A 20309-nucleotide genomic window follows, 5' to 3' on the forward strand; every position below is an offset into this window, starting at 1 on the left:
TACCCTGTGAAGTTTCTTTCTGAATCTATTGCAAAGTCAGACAGTTTCAGCACTGCTCCTTCTCTTCCTCTTCCCCAGCAGTGGACTGAAGCTCACACCAGCGGCATCTTGCAGCAGAGATGCTCCTGTGTTTTATCTGCTAACCCTACAAAATGCTGCACCATTAGAAAGATCTCACTCTAAAGTACCAAACTACACACAAGTAGTAAGCTGGATAACATCCATCAGCCCAAGTTCAGTTTGGCCTAGACCCTTAGGGTGCCTGTTTGTTTTTGACAGTATCTTTACTGTAATAATTAAAGGAAATACTGAGATACGAGATAAGGAAAGTCACAAATTATTGCACTAAATATGAACTGGACGGTGCCTAACAGATTCAGCTAAATCACATTTATCACAGCTGCTTGTTGAGAATAACACAGAATCACAGCTTGAGTGTTTATTGATCAGTGTATATGGTACTTCTTGTTTCCAGGATTCTTTCTTTAGCAGTGCCCTGGCAGGTAATAAAGTACTGTCACTTTTAAGCAGTGCCTGATCTTAAGACCATGCAAAGCTCAACGTCTGTTTCTGATATAGGTTAGTACTTCATTATTTTATTTGCAATTTGTCTAAAGTTTATGTGCCTTTAAAGTGTCAACTGTGTTTTGAAGGCTTTCTTACAGATGTTTCAAGTGAAATTTTGAGTGCTACAGATGGAAAGCAATTATTTTTCTGTGAATAAATGGTGTTGTTACTTTCAAGCTTTTTTTTTTTTTTTTTTTTTTTTTTTGCAAGGTCTGTGCTGTTTATGGCCAATCCCGTTATTAGCGCTGTGTAAAGCAAATACAGCCTTGTCAGATGTGGTATCACGTTTCAGAACAAACCTTTGTGGTTAGAAGGGCAAACAGGGCTTAAAATGCTTGAGCCTTGGTTACACCAAGCTGTGCTGCAGGTAGAAATATTGCTCTGGGCTGATTAACAGCAAAACTGGACATGGTATTTGTGGGTAAGATCAAGACAAACATCCTCTTGAGACTGCTTCATGGCTTTCTGATCTTACCTTACTGGTTCTTTCAGGAGTATGCTAAAATGAATGACATTTAACTAAGAAGATTCTGTGTGATGAAAGACACAGGGTACTAGGAAGGGATAGGAAGGGATGGGTACTTACTGCAATGTTCCACTCCTTTTTTTTTTCTCCCCTGCTATGCCAGCAGCTTTAGGGTGGTTCAAAAAGCAGTTTCCTGCCACAAGTGGTGGGTATTTAATGTATTCATTTTGGTAGTGCCCTTTCAGGAGTTCACCAGCACGGAGGAAATGCTCATTGTTGAAGCGAGGTCAGGGCGGCACACCCTGGGCTGTAACTTATTCTCTGCAGTGGAACTGCAGTTTATCACTGACCCAGATCAGTGAGAAATTAGTTGCCACTTTCACACCAGCTTTTTGCCATGGCTGAACAACAGGATGAGGGGTCGTGGATGGAGTGTGAAAAGTTGCTTCCACACTGAGGGATGTAGAACACATCTCTTAGCCTGGCATTCCACAGCCAACTTTGGCTTTTCGGCTGAGTACAGCACCTATGGTACCTACCAGCCCATCCCACATACATCCAATCTCTCAGCTCCCCTCCTCTCATACCCCTGTGCCTTTTTCAGTGGCAGTCCTTCATGGTGCTGTCCCAGCTCTAACCCTGCTGTGTGCTGAGCAAGCCATGCCACCACCAGGGAGCTGGAGGAAATCAGTTCTTGTGGCCTGGTACATGAAGTTAGTGGATTGAACGTTCCTTCTAACAACCTTGCTTAATGAAGAGAGGATCCCTTTTTCTTTTTCTTTCTTTCTTTTTTTTTTTTTTTAAAGATATTTAATAAGATATTTTTTTTTCAAATCAGTACAAAAATTTTAAATACAAAATTATTTGCTTTTGACATATCTCATATATTCTGGAAACATACCAAAGTCACCAATGGCTGGTAAGCTGTCCGTCTGTTCCTGCCAACGTTCCATAAAATTTCTGAGATAAAGCACCACATTATATCACTGGAGTCCTTAGTCAATGTCAGACTGCATTAAACTCTGTATTTAAATAACAGTAATGCCAGTTAAATCCAATTTTAGTTCTGCATGAAAAATCTAGTTCATTTTTGAATCAAAAGCAGTAGCGTTAGCTAAGACATGGAAGAAGTGAGGAGCAATTAACTCTTTCAACTAACGTAAGTGTGTGATGTGCAGCACTGTACAGGGAAACACAGAGAAGGATACTGTCATTTTTTAAATTAATACTCTTGAGGTGAGATTAGCACCACTGATGAACAGACAGTTCTTGCATAAAAGTCGCTTTTCCCAGATACAGGAAAGATTGAGGCCTGCAGATTCTCCTAGACAATTGGTAACATATAAATAGGGATTGAAAATCAGCCATTAGATAAAACGAAATTTGTGTGATCAGCATTGTGGATAAGGTTACTGGTTGATCTCAGGCGATGAGTTAGTTAGTTAGCAAACAGAGCTACTTCTGCTTTGTCTAGTCATGGAAGAGTAAACTGATTCCATTTTAGCTGAGTGGCAGAATGTGTGTGTCCTTTTGCAAGTTGGACAGACTGCAGGTTTTTAGCACGAATACGGGAATCCACGCTAATTTATACCACCCTGCTGCATTGCCACATGTTGGCCACGGTGTCTTAATCATGTGGCATAATGCAAACAGTGAAGTCCTTACATTTGCTCTGATCTACCAGATCTGCTTCAACGGTGCGAGCACAGGTGGAGGCTTTTTGAAGGTGCTGTGGTGTTTGGAGGTGAACCCAGTGCCCGCTGGAGTAAAGCGGTGTGCTGAGTCCAGAGACCCCTGGAGAAAGCTCTCAGGGAACGGTTCTGCTGTCCATTATGTTCCATAATAAACAAATTGCTTAGGAAAAACAAAAACAAACCTGTAGGTATATCTTACATAAAGGGAAGAGAAGGAAAGCTCTCCAGTAGGAGAACCTCCACTTGTCAGGCAGCCCTGCTGTTGAAAAAACCCCATCACCACTACCGAAATCCCCCCAAACAAATACAAAGCCACTCATTTTTTTCCATGTAATTGGAGACTGACCTACTCTGTTTTCAGTCGCTGTTTTTCATCTCATAATTGTGAACAATGCATCAGTCAAATACACAGCAGGAGTGAGTGACATAAACTGATTTGAACCTTAGTATTGCATTATTGTGATGAAATGAAGCACGGCATCACAGAAATATATAATGTACAGCTAATATGTCCCCCTTGGGTAAGAAACAACTGTTTATGAACCTGATACACGCCTTTAAATATGTTCACCACGCTTTTTTTTTTTTATATCTAGCTGTGCATGTTAAACTTTGTATTTTCTTTTTAACAGAATGGTCCAAAACGGTCATTAAATGCATCTTTTGTGGTATAAGAGTTTGAAGCAGAGAAGAAAGGTTTAGATTTGTGTGTGTGTGTGTGTGTGTGTCTGGTGTTTGTTTTACATGGGATACAATAAATATCCTGAAAAAGATGAGTGAACATATTGCCCAGCATAGAGTCCTGCAGCCTGCTCGGATGGCATCTGAACATAAACCTTGTCTCCGTGCATCAGCTGAACAACAGCACTCCCAGAGGCTTGGTCCAGGAAGCCCTTCTTGTACTCATCATAGGTGTACATCAGTGGTTCGTTGTTCTTGAACAAAGCCACCCAGACGCTAGCACCTTTACAGTGAACATGGTAGGCAAAGTAGTAGATTCCAGGGATCTCACAGGTAAAGATCCCTGTTGCAGGGTTGTAGTTCTGCCGGCCATTGTAGAGGAGCTTGTCAAACTTCACAGGCACACCGACCCGGGGGAAGGGAGTGAGGAGCTCTGCCGTGAACGCAGGCATCTCGTAGACAGCGCCGCCAGGCTTGCCCTTCTTGCCTGCATAGCCATAGGGGGGCTTGAGGCCATCTATCCCTGGCCCCACCTCAGGCAGGTACTGTCCCGCAGCTGGTGGAGTTGGGGGGATGATTACTGGGGGTCCAGGTGGCCCAGGGGGACCGGGAGGCCCCTGGAGGCCTGGCTGACCAGGGGGACCAAGTGCCCCAGGTTTCCCTGGAGGGCCCTGCAGCCCTGCAGCTCCAGGTTTTCCCACGCCAGGAAAGCCAGGAGGACCGGGTTGGCCAGGCTCCCCCTTGGCCCCTGGCAGCCCTGGGGGGCCGATAGGGCCGCTGGGCCCTGCGATACCTGGGATGCCTGAGGGGCCCTGAAGGCCCTGGGCACCAGGCAGCCCCGGCTCACCCTTTGGCCCCACCAGCCCCGGGACACCTGGCAGTCCCGGCAAGCCCTTATGCCCTGCTTCTCCCTTGGGCCCAGTGGGGCCTGGCAGCCCCCTCAGCCCAGGAGCTCCCACTTCCCCAGGAAAGCCTGGCTTCCCTGGGAACCCCTGCAGGCCTGGTTCACCTTTGGGGCCCACTGGTCCTGGTGGCCCCACAGCGCCACCTTCTCCTTTGGGTCCTGGGAAACCGACGGCACCTGGGGGGCCCATGATGCCCGGCAGGCCCGGTTGGCCAGGTTCCCCTGGTGGCCCCCCCATGCCTGGCGGCCCTGCATGGCCTTTCTCCCCCTTGGGCCCCATAGGACCAGGCAGGCCACCTACCCCACGTTCACCTTTGGGGCCGGGAAAGCCTGGCTTACCAACCCCAGGGAGACCTGGAGGGCCTGGCAAGCCTGGCAAGCCTTGCTCCCCTTTGCCACCTGGGAAACCTGGCTGACCAGGGATGCCATCTTGGCCGGGTTTGCCAACGCCAGGCAGGCCAGGAGGTCCTTGCATCCCAGGGACACCTGGAGGCCCCTGCAGCCCCAGCTCACCTGGGGGACCAGGCTTGCCCACAGGGCCTTGAGGGCCAGGGAACCCCACCATACCTGGCTTCCCCACCCCTGGCAGACCCACAGGGCCGGGGGGACCAGGAAGCCCAGGTGGGCCCTTCAGCCCTGGCAAACCCGGGATCCCAACACCCTTCTCCCCTTTTGGACCAGGGATCCCAGGGACCCCTGGGGGCCCTTTCATGCCAGGTTCACCCTTTGGTCCTGGCTGTCCCTGCAGCCCCGGAGCACCCGCTTTCCCTATTCCTGGGAGTCCATGAGGTCCTGGTGGTCCCTGTGGCCCCGGTATCCCCATGGGCCCAACCTCTCCTTTCGGCCCCATCTCCCCTCTTGGTCCAGGTGGTCCCATCACCCCTGGTTTCCCAGGCATCCCTGGCAAACCCGGCTTCCCAATTCCAGGATATCCTTGTGGACCCGGTTTTCCTTTGGCTCCTGGCACACCATGACCTGGTAATCCTGGTGGCCCTGGTGGTCCTCTTGGTCCAGGCTCACCAGGGGGGCCTTGCTCACCCCTCAAGCTGCGCATAGGTATTTCTGGGTAGGGGAAGAAAGAAAAAGAAAAAGAAAAAGAAAGAGGTAGGAGTGTGAATGTACAATTGTACAATGTACAGTTCACAACTCCTGAAAAACACAATGGCAATTTTGAACTGAGCGTGCTTCATATGGTACCTCTTGGTTTTGTGGTAGCTAGAAAAGTCCAGAAAATTACTGGCTGATGTTTGCAATTAAGGTGATGTTCTTGCTGTTTTGCTTACTTCCAACTTGCGTGTGTTTCTGTTTATATGAAAGAATTGTTTTGCATCCTCTCCGTTTGCTTTTTTTTTTTTTTTTCACATAAGAGCCATTTATTTTCTATGTGTACAGTATTAAGTAGTGAAATCTGACTTTTCTCCTGTATTACTGTAGACCTAGCTTTGTGGTATGATTGTGTGGTAAGGGTAGTTTTGGCATAAGAGTACTGTTGCTGGAAGGTCTTACATTAGCAAGATCAATAAAATAAGGCTGTATCAGTAAGAAATTTATGTGTTAGTATGACTGCATTTTCACCAAGGCTTTAGCTTCCTTTAAGATATTACTGGAAACCTGCAGCCTCTCTCACCATTGCTAAGCTCTCAAAAGTTTTTGGCATAGGCATGGCTAATTAGAGCTCCCTCTAAACACTTCATAACATGCTTTATATTATCTCAAACCATGTTTTTATTTGTGTATGTGATCATGCAGCATGTCAGGTAAAGGTGGTGCCACATGGGAGCAGTTGTGCTGGGGTCTGGTTGCTTTTTTGTTCTATAATGTGAGAATATAAAGTGAGAGTTTGAGGCACAATGAAAGAAGAGGTTTTGGGGCAAGAGATCTGACTATTCTTTAGGAGGGGAAAACCCTCTCTCTGCATGTTTTGCGTTTTATGCGCACAGAAAAAGTCCTTTGCTCACAAGATGGTTTGGTTTTACCGCAGAGAGTTATTCTTGTTCAGATACTCCACAAATAGACCCTGAAATCCTCCCTCTGCCACTGAAGCCAGTGGAGACTGTGGTTACTCTGAACTTTGAAAACACAAAGTATTAACCAGCTGAGCTCACACAGACACACGCTGTCTCCAAAAGGGTTGTGTGGGCATTGCTATTTTGGATGTTTTTTGTTGCTTTCTTAAATATCCTCATATTTTCCAAACTGTCTTTACTGAATACTGAGTACTGAAAACGCTTGTAGGTGCAGAGCTGTGCAGTAAGTCCTGTGTGTTCAGCACCTCAGTCCCAGAGATAATCAACAAAAGATGACTTAGAGTCAGAAAAGCAAATCTACGCCACATCCAGCTGACAGCAGCCCATTCACCCAGGGGCAAACACTGGCATGTGGAGTGTGACAGGGCCAGGTTGGTGAGGGACCTGCCTACCTTTTTCTTTCTTGGGAGCCATGTCTTTGCCAAGCATTGGCACCTGGGGAACCTCCTTCATGTACTGAGGCAGGTGGGGGTACTCCTTGCCATACTGAATGTGTGGCACCTCCTTGCCCATGTGCTGCATTGGGATGCCTTCCTTGCCCAGCGGCATGTGAGGTACTTGTTGTCCGAGGGCTTGGTACTGGGGCACCTGGGGCGGCAGCTGCTTGATTCCATAGTAGACACCACCCTGAGTGGACCTCACCAGCTGCAGGGAAATAGCAACAGCCACTGCCAACAGCTGTGTGGGAATGAGGAGCACGGCCATCACCTGTGGGAAAACAGAAAAAATTACAGTTGGCAGAGATTGTTTTCTGCTGTTATGAAGGCTTTGGACCATGTAGTGACATCTCGCTTAATTCTCGTGTTTTACTCCTGCTCTGAGTTCTGTGTTAATTTGCATCTGGAGAAGGGCCTGCTCTTTTTGTAGAACATTATACTTCACTTTCTCTGAAATCTAATCTTTCAGTGGTGATTAGTATGTCATTATTACTGAGGAAGGGTAATTTAAAACTGTGTAGGAAACAAGGATGTAATCACCAGCTGGGTGTATGTATACCTTGACGTCAGCAAGGTTTGGCACTGTCTCCTACAGTATCTTTGTACTGAAACTTTGAAAGTGCAGGATAGATGAGTGGACAGTGAGGTGGATTGAGAAGTGTCTGACTGGCAGTGCTCAGAGGGCTATCATCAGTGGCACAGAGTCTGGTTGGAGGCCTGTAACTAGTGGTGTTCCCCAGGGCTTGGTGTTGGGCCTGGTATTGTTCAACATCTTCATCAGCAATCTGAATGAATGGATGAAGTCTGCCAAGTTTGCTGATGATACAAAGCTGGGAGGAGTGGTTGACACACCAGAAGGTTGCGCTGCCATTCAACAAGACCTGGACAGACTGAAGAGTTGGGCAGAGAGGACCTTATGAGGTTCAACAAGAGCAAGTATAGAGTCATCAGCACCTGGAGAGGAATAACTGCATGCATCTGTGCAGTTTAGGAGCTGGCGTACTGGAGAGAAGCTTTGCCAGAAAGGACCTGGGGGTTCTGGCTGACAACAGGTTGGCCATGAGCCAGCAGTGTGCCCTTGTGGCCAAGAAGGCCAATGGTATCCTAGGGTGCATTAAATGAGCGTGACCAGCTGGTTGAGGGAGATGATCCTCTCCCTCTTTTCTGCCCTGGTGAGGCCACATCCTGGAGTACTGCGTCCAGTTCTGGGCTCCCCGTTTTAAGAAAGAGAGGAATCTCATACAAAGAGTCCAGTGGAGGATAACAAAGATGATGAGTGACCTGGAGCATCTCCCTTATGAGGAAAGCCTGAGAGACCTGGGACTCTTCTGTCTGGAGAAGGCGGAGAGGGTATCTCAGCACTGTTTATAAACATCTAAAGTGCAGGAATCAAGTAGATGGGCCCAGGCTCTTTTCAGAGGTGCCTAGTGGACAAGAAAACAAAACAAACTGGAACTCAGGAAGTTCCATACAAACACTGGGAAGGACTTCTGTACTGTGAGGGCGTTGGAGCAGTGGCACGGGCTGCCAGAGAGGTGGGTGGAGTCTCCTCTGGAGATATTCTAACCCCGTCTGGACACTTTCCTGTGCAGCCTGATGTAGGCAACCTGCTTTAGCAGTGGGGTTGGACTCAGTGACCTCTAGAGGACCCTACCAACCCTTACGACTGTGAGTTGTGATTCTGTGATTCTGCCATTTCCCTATTTCTGCTCTTCAGGAGGCTTTTCTCCTCTCCGTCGATGTTGTCACTGCTGTCATTAAAACAACTAGCAGAACGTTAATATTGTCAGTAACGATCCTAAACAGGCAAAGCAAGCCACGGAAGTCAGAACGGAGGGCAAACAAGCCGAAGAAGAGGCGAAGTACTGGCGAACTAACGCTAGGTGGAGCGGACGTCCCACGGCTGCCCTCCGCGCTCCCTTCCCGCGCCGCAGCGGCCGCGAGGCGAGGAAAGCGGAGCGCGGAGGCTGTGGGGTTGTGGTGCAGCTCAGTCCCAGGCGCCGTGCCAGCAGCTGAATGCTGTGGCTATGAAGCTTAGGCCGCGTGCAAGCCCAGCCTGCATCGGGGTAGCGGCTGGGGCTCGTCTGGTAGCTTGAGCTGCACCCATAGCCCAGAGAGAGCTTCTTGGAGGGCTTTTCTGTTGGCCTTTCTGTGCCTTTCCATACCACAGCTAGTAACTATCCTCCGTCTGCCTGCAAGCCGGTGGGGTAACGCTGGCCTCAGTGCGCAGAGAGCACTCTGTGTTGCTGGAAAGCCTGCAGCTCTGTCGGGGTCTGCTCTGCTCGTGTGACGGGAAAATCGCCGTGGAAGCTTTTGAAGAAAAGCAGTACAAGGTGTGGGATAATTTGAGGCTGTTGTTGAAACCTAAAAGTATGAAGGGCAGGGCGGATTTGGAATAATGAGGTTATTAAATTAGTGTTTTGGCTACTTTGCTGTTCTGGTGGCCAATTTTTTATTTTTTCTTTCAAAAAAAAAAAAAAGTTCGCTTTGGTGGAATCAGTGGAGAGGGAAATAGGTAAAATTCCTTTGGACTTAATTTTTCTTTTTGTTTTTATTGCAAGATGTGGTTTTTGTGTGCAAGTGGGAGCCATTTGAAGCAATTGAAGTAAATTCTTATGGGGAGGCACCAGTCTGTCCATGGTGTAGAGGGAACTGAACCTCTCTGTGCTTGCCATAGCCGGCCACACCAAACCTCTCGCAGTGCACCTGCAGGCACGACTGCACACACATGAGGTGCTTTTATGTGCCCACGTGTGTGGAAATTCTCAGGGCAGTCCAGCCAGAGCTTTGAGAGATAGGAAGGCTCCAGAAATGAGGTGACCTCATTACATCTGTGTTTCCTTTCAAGTCTTTTTGACTCATCGTAACCAAAACAGCGCGGCCTGGAAATGACAGATTGCTTCTAATCTATTGACTTTGGCTAGGGCCGGTGGCTGTGGAGTGGAAAGCAGGGGGTGTATTTACTAAGCGACCTTGGGCCCAATGGGCCTTGGCTGACATCGCTGTGGGAGGAGGTCAGCGTCTCCCCAGCGGCCTCACGCATACTGTCGGGGTCTTGGATCCCCTACAGGAACCTGGGAAGGGGCCGTGCTGGTTGATGGCCATGCAGCTCCCACAGGAGAAAGGGTCAGGCAAAATTAGCCTCGATGAGCATGATGAAGCCACGTGTTTGACTGCTACTGCAAAATGCCTGTCAGCTGCTAGGAGGCTATTAGTGTCTGTAAATACCTAGAAGCTGCTAAAGACCTTGGTCTTGGTTTTTAGATAAGTGTGTAGATCCTAACTGTTGGTTAGCCCATTGGAGCTTATGAATAGCAAAAGCAGATTTTGACAGCAGCGGCACAGTTTAAGGACAAGACCAGAGACAGGAAGAGAAAAATACATGCTGAAGATGCAGCCAAAATGTAAGATTCTCCACACCCTTCACCCATATCTCAGCAATTTTGGGATGACCTCCAAACACAGTATGATCCAATGTGCTTTCAAAAGTATCTGTCAGCAGAGTGATAAGCTGACTTTGGAAAAGGATTTTCCTGGGATAGTAGAATGTGTCTACGTGTTTATGGCAGGTGAATCCATGTGTGCATGTGCCTTTAGAGAAGCCAAAGACTTGAAGTAAGCAAAAATTTACCTAAACTGCTTGAATGTCTGAAGAAAGAGGGAGGAAAAGCTCTTGTGTCCCAATGCACAGCCAAGCATATGTCTCTCCCTCTCTAATTGATGCATTGTGGTACATCATTTTGCTCCTGACATTCAGATTGTAAATATTTTGCTTTACCTAGGGTGGGGCAAGCAACTAGAAAGCAAAGGAAAATTATCCCAAGCCACAGCATTTAACTGCTTGTGTGTGAATGCATGTGGATCTCTCTGTGGGTGAGAGAGAGTCCATGGAAAAAAAATGCAATTTTATGGGCAAAGCTCAAGTGAGAACATTTCTCAATAATCTCTTTGGTAGAGCTTTCCTCCTGAGAAAGCTGGGGACCTCCCTTAGGCTGTTTGTGTTTGTCAGCAGAAACCGAAGACAAAACAAAATGTACCAGCACTCATAATTCTTATATTAGTGTGAAGAAATAATGGCTGTTTAGTCTAATTGGGTGAAGAATGTATGGAAAGAGTGATGCCCGTCTAGACTTGAAATCATAGGTGGTCTTGCAAAGGATGGAAATCAGACCTTGATTAATCAGTTGTTACAGGAAAATGACTGCTTTGCAATCAATTTTTGGGTTACGTATAATTTACCAGTGTCTCATGATCTGTAGGACATTTGCCCAAAGGCTAGTTCTACTGCTTTAAATTGCCAAGATATTGCTTTTGAGCTGCGGGGTTTCTCAAAACTGCACGAGGCATGAGGAGTGTATCACAGTGACCTGAACTCTTCTGCTCTGGGGTCCTTTCCATGGGGGAGCTGTGGGGACCTGCTCCCCACTGCACCAAGGGCATGGGCTGGCCAGTGCTCAGATTGCCACGTGGACGTGACTGCTGGAAAACTCACAGAGTAGGCATCCTGATGTCTCTGGGTGGTTTGCACCCAGAGGAATGCTACTAAAAATGTTTGGTGCCAAAAAGCTACATTTTCCACAATGTTTTTGGCTTGAGATCAAAAATGGTTAGGAACGTCTAGCTACTTTAGGATTATCCTTGATAACTAATCACATCACAAAGTATTTACAGTGGTGTACTCGGGGATGGCTCCTGTCTTGGCAACTGGGGATTCCAGTCCCACCTGGGACCTCCTGAACCTCACTTGAGTCTCTCTCTGTCTACAGAGGAGCACAGGGACAACAGAAAGCCATAAAAGCAGCCATTAACGTGCTTCAGAGAGAGGAGTAGCACAGCTGTGTGGCAGAGTGCTGGCAGATCCAGAGGAACGGCAGCTCTCCCCAGGGACCCCCCTGGTTCCCAGCTCACAGACAGAGGTAAGTGGCAGCTGGTGCTGAGCCATAAAAAGGCTCACTACAGGTGGTAGCCATTTGCTTTCTGTTTTCATTTCTGGTGTTACATCAGTCACAAAAAAACCTATACTGCTACCATGTTGTGTGACTTTGTTCCTTAAACCTCTGGGTTACACCTGCGAGCATGTGGATACCTCCACCTAGCCTTCTTCTGAGAAATGTATCACAAAATGACAAGAGCAGTCATCAGAGCTTTAGATAGGGTGATCGCTCAGCACCAGGGAGTGGCTGGGGTGACTGCCACTGGGAAATGTCTTTATTTATGAAGAGTCAAGTAAATGGGGCCCTCATTCTTAGAAGCATCATGGCAACACATAAGTGACTCGAGCAGTGTCCTTCCTAGCACATTGATGTCTGCAGTTTTCAGACTTGATTTCAAAACTTAATCTCAGCTAAAATTAATCTCTGCATCATTAGTCCTCAGTGCCTTTGAGGAGCAATTTGACCATCACTGAGTACTTTCTGAAGGGATTTGGGGATGTGCTGTACTGCACAGAGGTTGAATTTTAGTGACAACTTGTATTTTCAGGGTCAGGAAAGACTGACAGCCTTCTGCTTGCCAAATAGTTTTGTTTGCTTAGTGCTTAGGATGCCATAATACATGCATTACCACTTGAAGGTGAAGCACTTCTCTGATTTTCTGTGCCAGACAATGTTTTATGTCATTTGGACAGATGTTTTCACATTTGCAATCAAACTAATTAAACCTCTAATTTAAAGTTTCTTTTTGAACGTTCAGTCACAACCACATATAAACAGGAAGTAAGGGCAACAAAATGCAGCTTGGCACAAAATTCCCCTCAAACTTCCAGAACACAAATTTAGACTCGCTCTACCAATTCAATCTTAAACCTTATTTTTGGCAATAGAGAGCATGTGGGAGGTGGGGAAGTGACCCCATCCATGGGCTTCATTGCGCTGCCAGCAGGAAATAGATCTTTTGTGCCAGGCTTGGAGTGTCCTTCACCATTTTGCTTCTGACAGTGCTTGGTGTTACTGGGGACAGCAACACCTGGTTCTTATGGGTGAAGAGTTTACCTTGCCGAAAGGCCTGAGTACTCAGCAGGGAAGACCAATCATGGCAAACTGGCATTTGTTGAATGTAGTCCTGCATTCTTGTCTCCCTTGAGATTCCTCCACAAAGATCAGGTTTGTTTATTTTTTGCCTCCCTCCTTTTCACTGCCCCCTCCAAGGAATCAAAGTAGTGTTGAGTGTTTGTGCTCTGTTTGGGTAACTGAGAAACAGCTATTGTTCAGTACGTTAAAAATAAATTAAATCATTTTGCTGAAGGTCTACAAACTACAGCTGATTACCATGTGGTATTTAGTAAATCTAAGACAGTCATACCACGGATTGTCACAATAAACATTTTTAAATGCACACATGCATAAACTTGCTGCGAGTGGGGAATACTCAATACGTGGCAGATGCTATTTCTGTCTTTTTAAATCAAAATGATGCCTGGAGTTGCTTTCCTGGAGAAGAGTGAAAACATCTCAGTAAATGGCTTAATCTTAATAACAGATAATCATCTATAAGCTGCCTTTTGCTTCATGGCAATTACATGATATTTTCTCTCAGTGCCTGGGGATATTTCCATTTATTCATTTGTAAATCCATTTCCAAAGATGAAGCAACCGTTCTGCCCCAGTCTTCTTCCAAGCAGATTTGTGCATGTGCTCAGCCTGGATAGTGAGCTGGCTATCTGGATGGAAATGGCAGTCTTTAACTGACCCCCTTCCTACTTTCAAACAACATTCATGCATGTGTGTTTCTGTAGCTACATTCATATTTGCCTACCTGCAGATAGTTCTGTGTGCGTGTGTGTGAAAGCACATCCTGTGATTGGAAGCAGGAGATGGGAAAGGGAAGCGAGGCCATGTAGACCTAACTGTACTGTCCTCGGTCTTCTCTGTGCACCTGGAGAGAGGACCAGCTTAGGGGAATGTTAGCAGAAAAGCATGCGACTGTAATTATGGGATTAGTATTAATTATTTAGCATTTAGCAAAGACCTGCCTTTGAATACATTTTCCTGCCGTGCATCATGTGCTTGAATCCTCTGTCTATTACTCTCTTCTGGGCCACTTGCCTGCAGTCTTGGTCAGATAGCTTTGATGGAGACATCTTCACTACTGGCCAGGCCACTGCCCCATAAGGCAGCCACACGCACAGAGTGATCAAATCCCAGTGCTGCTTGTGTGCTTATCAGCTCTGGTAACCTTCCTGGTGCACTGCCCAACGAGGGCTGAATCTCGCACCATAACTGGCTACAAAGCATTACTGGCCACAAAACAGCTTCCCTTTTCAGTTGCTCTTGGTTTTATTCCACCCCTTGTGAGCTTGTGCTAATAGCATGCAGGAAAAAAGCTCTCAAAATTGTAATGATCTGCAAGGTGTGTCTTAGTATTTCAGTATTTTAACACAAGACAATCTCTCTAGCAGTCCTGCTGTAAATTGTACTCATGTAAGAGGCGAAAGAGTTTTGCAGTTTAGTGCCTTTCTGTTCAGCCAGCTGCAGCTGACAGGGGCTCCAACAGGTGCCCCAGCTGAGCTAACTGCAGATCTGATGCCAGTCTTGTTCTGAGGGCTGGTTCTGAAGTGAAGGGGTGAATTGCCCCATTGCATCAGGTGTGTGAGTAGGCAGAAGGGAAGCAGGAGGCTGCTCCCAGCTCTGACAATTAAATTGAACTAAATGTGACCTGAATCTTCACCCAAACATAAATGATAAAGAGTCCTCTCAGGGATATCTGCTGGTTTTACTCTCAGAGAACTTTTAGTTGCTCATTTGATGAATGGAAGTATTGTACTGAAAGTAGGAAAATCAAAATACATTCTTTGTGAAGGTGCATTGATTCCTAAAGAGGCAAACAAAGCTCAGCTCAGGCCACATGCACATATAACATAGACTGGTTCAAGAGTGGGTCCAGAGGAGGACCACTAAGATGATCAGAGGGCTGGAGCACCTCTCCTATGAGGAAAGGTTGAGGGAACTGGAATTGTTTAGCTTGGAAAAGGGAAGACTCTGGGGAGACCTCATTGTGGGCTTCCAGTACTTGAAGGGAGTGTATAAACAGGAGGGGGAACGGTTGTTTATGAGGGTGGATAACAATAGGACAAGAATGAATGGTTTTAAACTGAGACAGGGAAGGTTTAGGGTGACGCACTGGAACAGGTTGCCCAAGGAGGTTGTGGATGCCCCATCGCTGGAGGCATTCAAGGCCAGGCTGGATGTGGCTCTGGGCAGCCTGGTCTGCTGGTTGGCGACCCTGCACATAGCAGGGGGGTTGAAACTAGATGATCTTTGTGGTCCTTTTCAACCCAGGCTATTCTATGATTCTTTGTTACAGAGAAACTTCATTTGATGTGTCTCTTCCCACTGATTGTACTGTAGTCTTTGCAGCTTGCATTTACTATAACATTCTGGAGTTCTTGAACTCTAAAGTCTGTGCAGGACTGAAGTATTTGGCTTGATTTATCTGAAGCAATTTATTGTTCTCTGTGACTCCTGTTGCAATCCTGTGGCCTTACACTGCCTTCTTGCCATAAAATTTGCTTGACTGCCTCTTTCTGAAACTAACAAAGCACAGCACTGCCTATTCACTTTCTTTGATGGTATACAAAATCTGTTTTCTTAGCTTTCGCCCTCATGCTTTTTCATATTTTTTTTTTCTAAATAAAATCAAAAGGATTTGGAGACTCCATTTTGGAGATGAATTGTGCAGTATTTCCCTTTGCTCTGCTTTGATGAGCCTGTTAAGGGAAAGATCAGCTCTTCTCTCCCTTTTGTTGTTGTTGTTGTTGTTGTGGTCTGACTTTACAGCACTTCAGAACCCCAAAGTCCCAGTCCAAGGGAGATATGAAAACATATATGAAAGAAATGTCCGTAAAATATTTTTCTTGAAAAAAGCCTCCTGTCTGTTAGAGGATTTTTATTGGGAGGTTGTTTGCCACTGAAAGATTCCTGCCCTTTGCCTACTTTCCCTACCTTTGCTTAAACAGTGAAAGAAATAATCTTGCCTTAGAAGGTTAAGCATACAAGACTATGCCACTCAGACAAAAATCACTGAAGGTTGTTTAAAAATTATTTAGCAAAAAATCTCCCTATTTTATTGTCAAGTGCTGCAGATATTGTCATATTTGTTAGGACATGCTGATCTCAGTCATGACCTGACACTGCTTCATTCCCACAAATCAAACAGATGTTATTTCATAATCCTACTCCCTACATGGGCAAGTCTTATTTTCATTCTTATATGTCTAGATGAAGACTAAGATGACAATAACCACAGCTAAGCACTCATTCAGTTAAAATGCTTTAAAAACTGGGCTGTTTTTTCTTTTTTTAAACACTCTGCTTTTTGGGCCAAATGTGTGGGCTAACATAACACTGGAAGTTGCTGGATGGTTGACTGGTGGTTCTACTAGTGCATATTTCTTCCTAACTTGGCTCTCTGGATGCCAGCTCTATCAAAAGCTCTAACATACATCTCTGCACTGCCATCATGGCTGAACCGCGCACTGGCCTTATGTTGCACCACAGGAGGTTCAGGTTGGATGTTAGGAAACATTTCTTCTCAGCAAGAGTGGTAAGGCACTGACACAGGCTGCCCAGAGAGGTGGTGGAATCACCATCCCTGGAAAGGTTCAAGAACCATGCAGCCGTAGCGCTCAGGGATGTGGTTAGTGGGCACGGTGGGGATGGGCTGGTGACTGAACTTGATCTGTCTTAGCAGTCTTTTCCAACCTTAATGATGCTATGATTCTATATATCCCTATACCACTCCAAACAGATCTGCCTATAAGGGCCACCATCAAAAAACTATTAACCTGAGTTTTGAAACACTCAGCATAGGTTTGATTCAGGGAATGTTGACAGTAAATGTTTATCAGGTCTGTCAAAAGAAAAATAATAGTTCTGAAAAACACATACATGTGCAGAGCTCTTCTTCACTCCTGACAAACTTATTCTGGATCCATGAAAATATACATCTGTGCAAAATAAGGAATTAATTGACTTAGAGCCAGATCCTCTTCTCATAGAAACAAATACATTGTGTCCCCTCAACTTAAATTGCTTTGGATTTGACCCCTAAGATGCTTCAAGAAATATTTATTTCCTATATGCAATCCAATGTGCTGTGGTTCAAAGGACTTGAAATTACTGTATCTATCACCTTGGAATAACCCAACCAAGAGCCAAGGGAGATCAAAGCCAAGCACTGGAGACTAAATACTATCACTTGCTTAAATCTCACAATGCTGCTCCAAGAGAAACAATACAGAATGTTCAGCATAACCGTTTGGACTCGTGACTGGTAACTGTGATACTAGTGAAAATGAAAGGTCATAAAAAATGTCTGCAGTGGGAACTGGCACTTGCATTTCATGAGTACCATGGCCAGGATGGAGGACTGCACTGGTGGTGGTAGGCTGAAGAACCTGATGCTACTGAACTTCTCTGGAGCCAGTGGGAGCACCAGCCTCATGTTGGATGCTGACAGCATTACAAAGCAGAGGTGGGGTTGGAACTATGCAGGAAAATAGGATTGAAGGGAAAAATTAAAGCACTTTAGTCCATAGATGAAATTCAAGTCTCTGATCAGAGACTGGTTAGCTGTTGCCAAAGCTTCGAGACAAACTCTTTTGTGGCTTTGGTCCTCCATGGCCTCCTGCACACCATTGCAGCTCACCATCACCTGCAGCCAGCTGGCTGGGTCGTGCCTCATGGTAGAGAATGGGTGTGTTGGTGCCCTTTGTTGAAAGAAGGAATTAAACCCCTCTGCTGCAGCCTGAGCAAGTGTGTGCTTGAGCTGCTGATGGCACCTCAGGGTTTGAAGGAAAAATTTGGCACCCACTTTTGAAAGAGATTATAGGGTCTGAGCTGCATATGGAGGGACTTGAGCCCGTGTGCAACCTTCACCAGAAGGCTCCTAAAACCACGAGAGAGCTAGGATTTAGAATGAAGTGCAATCTTTAGCTTTTCCTATTTGGCAGGCTTAGGCAGCTCCTCAAACAGTGGCTTTTGTGAATCCCCCTTTGAGGCACTTAAGTCCCTTTCGCACATGCACGGAGTCCAGGCATCTAATTCTGGCATGTGGACTGCATTATAGGGCTAGATGCAAACATCCCTTCACGGATTAGGATCTGAAAGATTTTAAATCCCATACTGTCAATCAACTAAGGCATCTTTTTTCCCTGCCTGGTCCTCCTTTTGTTTTAAAATCTGGATTTTTTTTTGAGGCGGATACGTATTTCTTTAATTCATCTTGCATCTATTCAAAGGAGTGGTTAAAGCGTGTGCTAGCTGTTCCGGGAGTGATGCAGTTAACACAACAAAGACTGACTTCAGAAGATCTACAGTTACAGAAATCATTGCACCTCAGTAAAAATCCTATTCTTCCCCACAGACTTTTTCCACCAGATTCTTACTGCTGAGCACTGTAGCAAAAGATTCACAGCAACCTCCAGGCCATGGCTTAACCAAGTCCAAAATAAGTCCACTAGGCAAATATTTCACTTACAGGGAGGCAGCAATGGTTCTCCAAACAACGGAGTGTGGCTGTCAGCAGTCTTACAGGGACAGCTGGTTTATTTTTGACTGTGGCATGGGGTACTCAGTCTAAATTCGTTTTTTTGCTAGGTTGAAAAACTTGCTCAGATTTTCATGTTAGCAGAAATCATTAACAGAAATACTTCTAATGTACTTTGTGGAAGACTCGTGTAACTGTACAAGAACAATAGGTGCTATGGAATACATAATTGTAGTCCATAGGCTTAGAGTTTGGTTAGAGAGCTGCTTTCTTAGGGCTGAACTTTTTATCAAATTTGCAAATTTTCCAATGAATTCAATAAAAGAATTGACAGGTTGGTTAGATCTTACAGAATTGAACTCTACAAAACCATACTCACAGGCTGTGCTAATAGTTATCCAGGTACTGATGTTTCCCAAATATGTATTTGCAGCTTTGTGAACCCCAAAAACCTTTGGCAAGCAGCAGTACTTAAGTAGAGTGAAATCTGGCCTATGTGTAGAGCAGCATCACTTTGTTGCTAAACTAACACTGGATGGCAAAATGTTTCTAGCTGAGAAAGAGCCACACTAGCAACCCTTAACAGTGTCTGGGGATGAAAATTCCTGCCTGTAAATGCATGTGTATTTGATGAAAAGCAGTTAGAACAATAATACAATCATAATAGTAATAATAATAAAACTAAACACCAGAAACTCCAAAGTTAGCTTTGCTGGTATTACTGCATCTTTGCCATTGTGTAGCATAACTATGTTACAGCACTGGCCGGCTGTAGCCTGAAGAATGCCTGAAGGAAAGCTGGGCTGAGATCTGAGGGACAGAGGTGAAGGCATTTCTGAGCTAGTGGTTTTGCTGCACTCTGCTTGCAGCTGAAGGGCAATCTAACCTCTTTCCTCTGAGAGCTCTTAGACAGTGAGGGATTGCAGGCATCCCTATTTGCAATGGATAGCTCTTTCTTTTGATACTGTTTTCATCAGAAGTTTTTGAAGATAATGTTTCATAGAGGGGATGGAAGGCAGAATAATAGTTTATCATATCATAATATATATCAGTTTTTCATCCCTTAAAACATTGTATGGAAAATGTACGAACTAATGACAGAAGGCAATGCTGTTACTTTTAAATGCAGATTTGGAAGGATCTGTAGCAAAAAAAAAGTATGCTTCTCTTTTTCTTCTTTTTACCCTCAAAGGAACACCAGTCATCAAAATTGTCAAGAAAGTAAAAAAACATGTACACACAAAAACAACCAAACAAAAGTCCCCCAAACTCAGTATGCAGTATCTCATATTTTTTGTCAGTTTTATTTCTGCATATTTAGGATCTGGACTTGATTTTCTCCTAATGTACGCTTGTACAAAACTCATAAATCACCTTTGCTAACTGCAGTTAACTTTTTCCCTGCCTCTCCTTTTCCTGAATTCCTTGTTTTATCTCTCTTTTATCTATGACTAATAGCTACACCTAGTTTCATTCTGTCTTGTACTTGTATGTATTCCCCAAAAGAGGCAGAGTCTCCTAACACTGGTCAGTCAAAAATTATTTCCTTTTTTGATTTAATATTAATGATTAGGTGCTGTTGGGCCTTTAGTTTGTAACAAAGTCCTTATCATTATTAAATTTGACACTTAAATTAACTTGTCTTCAAAGGACTGAAACATCATAAATGATCCAGAGTGGGATTTGTGCTTTCTTCCTCTTCCTTCCACTTTGTAGTAATCAGTACACTGAGACCACACAACACTATTCTACATTCACAGTATACTGATAAATGGCAGAAGAGAAGATAAACCTACTTATCTTTCCTTTGGAATTGCAAACTTATTAACACGATATTGTTGAAGAACTTTCCTAGCTAGTAGGAAACTTGTGTCTTATCAGTTCCCATCAGTTCCCATGCATCAAGTACATTGATAAATATATATATATCGATATCAATATATATAAAAATACATATAAATGTGTGTTAAAAAAAAAAAAAAGAGGAGTTAAGATTTCCTAGAGTTCAGTAATTTATGCCTCTACAACAGTAAAGAAAACCCCATATGA

General features: G+C 45.0%; 1 protein-coding gene and 1 long non-coding RNA gene across 2 annotated transcripts in view; one reads left to right on the forward strand and one right to left on the reverse strand.

The window, feature by feature from the left end:
* Positions 1–1820: 1820 nt before the first annotated feature.
* The window catches only part of COL8A1 (collagen type VIII alpha 1 chain), an 86678-nt gene continuing 68189 nt past the window's right edge, over positions 1821–20309 (reverse strand). The window contains exons 4-5 of the mRNA XM_031613045.2: positions 6732–7047; positions 1821–5374 (exon numbers count right to left, since the gene is read on the reverse strand). Of these exons, the coding sequence (XP_031468905.1) occupies positions 3468–5374; positions 6732–7044 (2220 nt within the window). The 5' untranslated portion in view covers positions 7045–7047 and the 3' untranslated portion in view covers positions 1821–3467. The remainder of the gene's footprint in view (positions 5375–6731; positions 7048–20309) is intronic.
* LOC116242346 (uncharacterized) overlaps positions 8444–20309 on the forward strand; it is a 211442-nt gene continuing 199576 nt past the window's right edge. The window contains exons 1-2 of the long non-coding RNA XR_004169723.2: positions 8444–10180; positions 11543–11692. This is a non-coding gene — a long non-coding RNA (uncharacterized LOC116242346). The remainder of the gene's footprint in view (positions 10181–11542; positions 11693–20309) is intronic.

Source organism: Phasianus colchicus, chromosome 1 (genome assembly GCF_987193195.1).
Source record: "Phasianus colchicus chromosome 1, bPhaCol1.hap1.1, whole genome shotgun sequence".
Taxonomy (NCBI): domain Eukaryota; kingdom Metazoa; phylum Chordata; class Aves; order Galliformes; family Phasianidae; genus Phasianus; species Phasianus colchicus.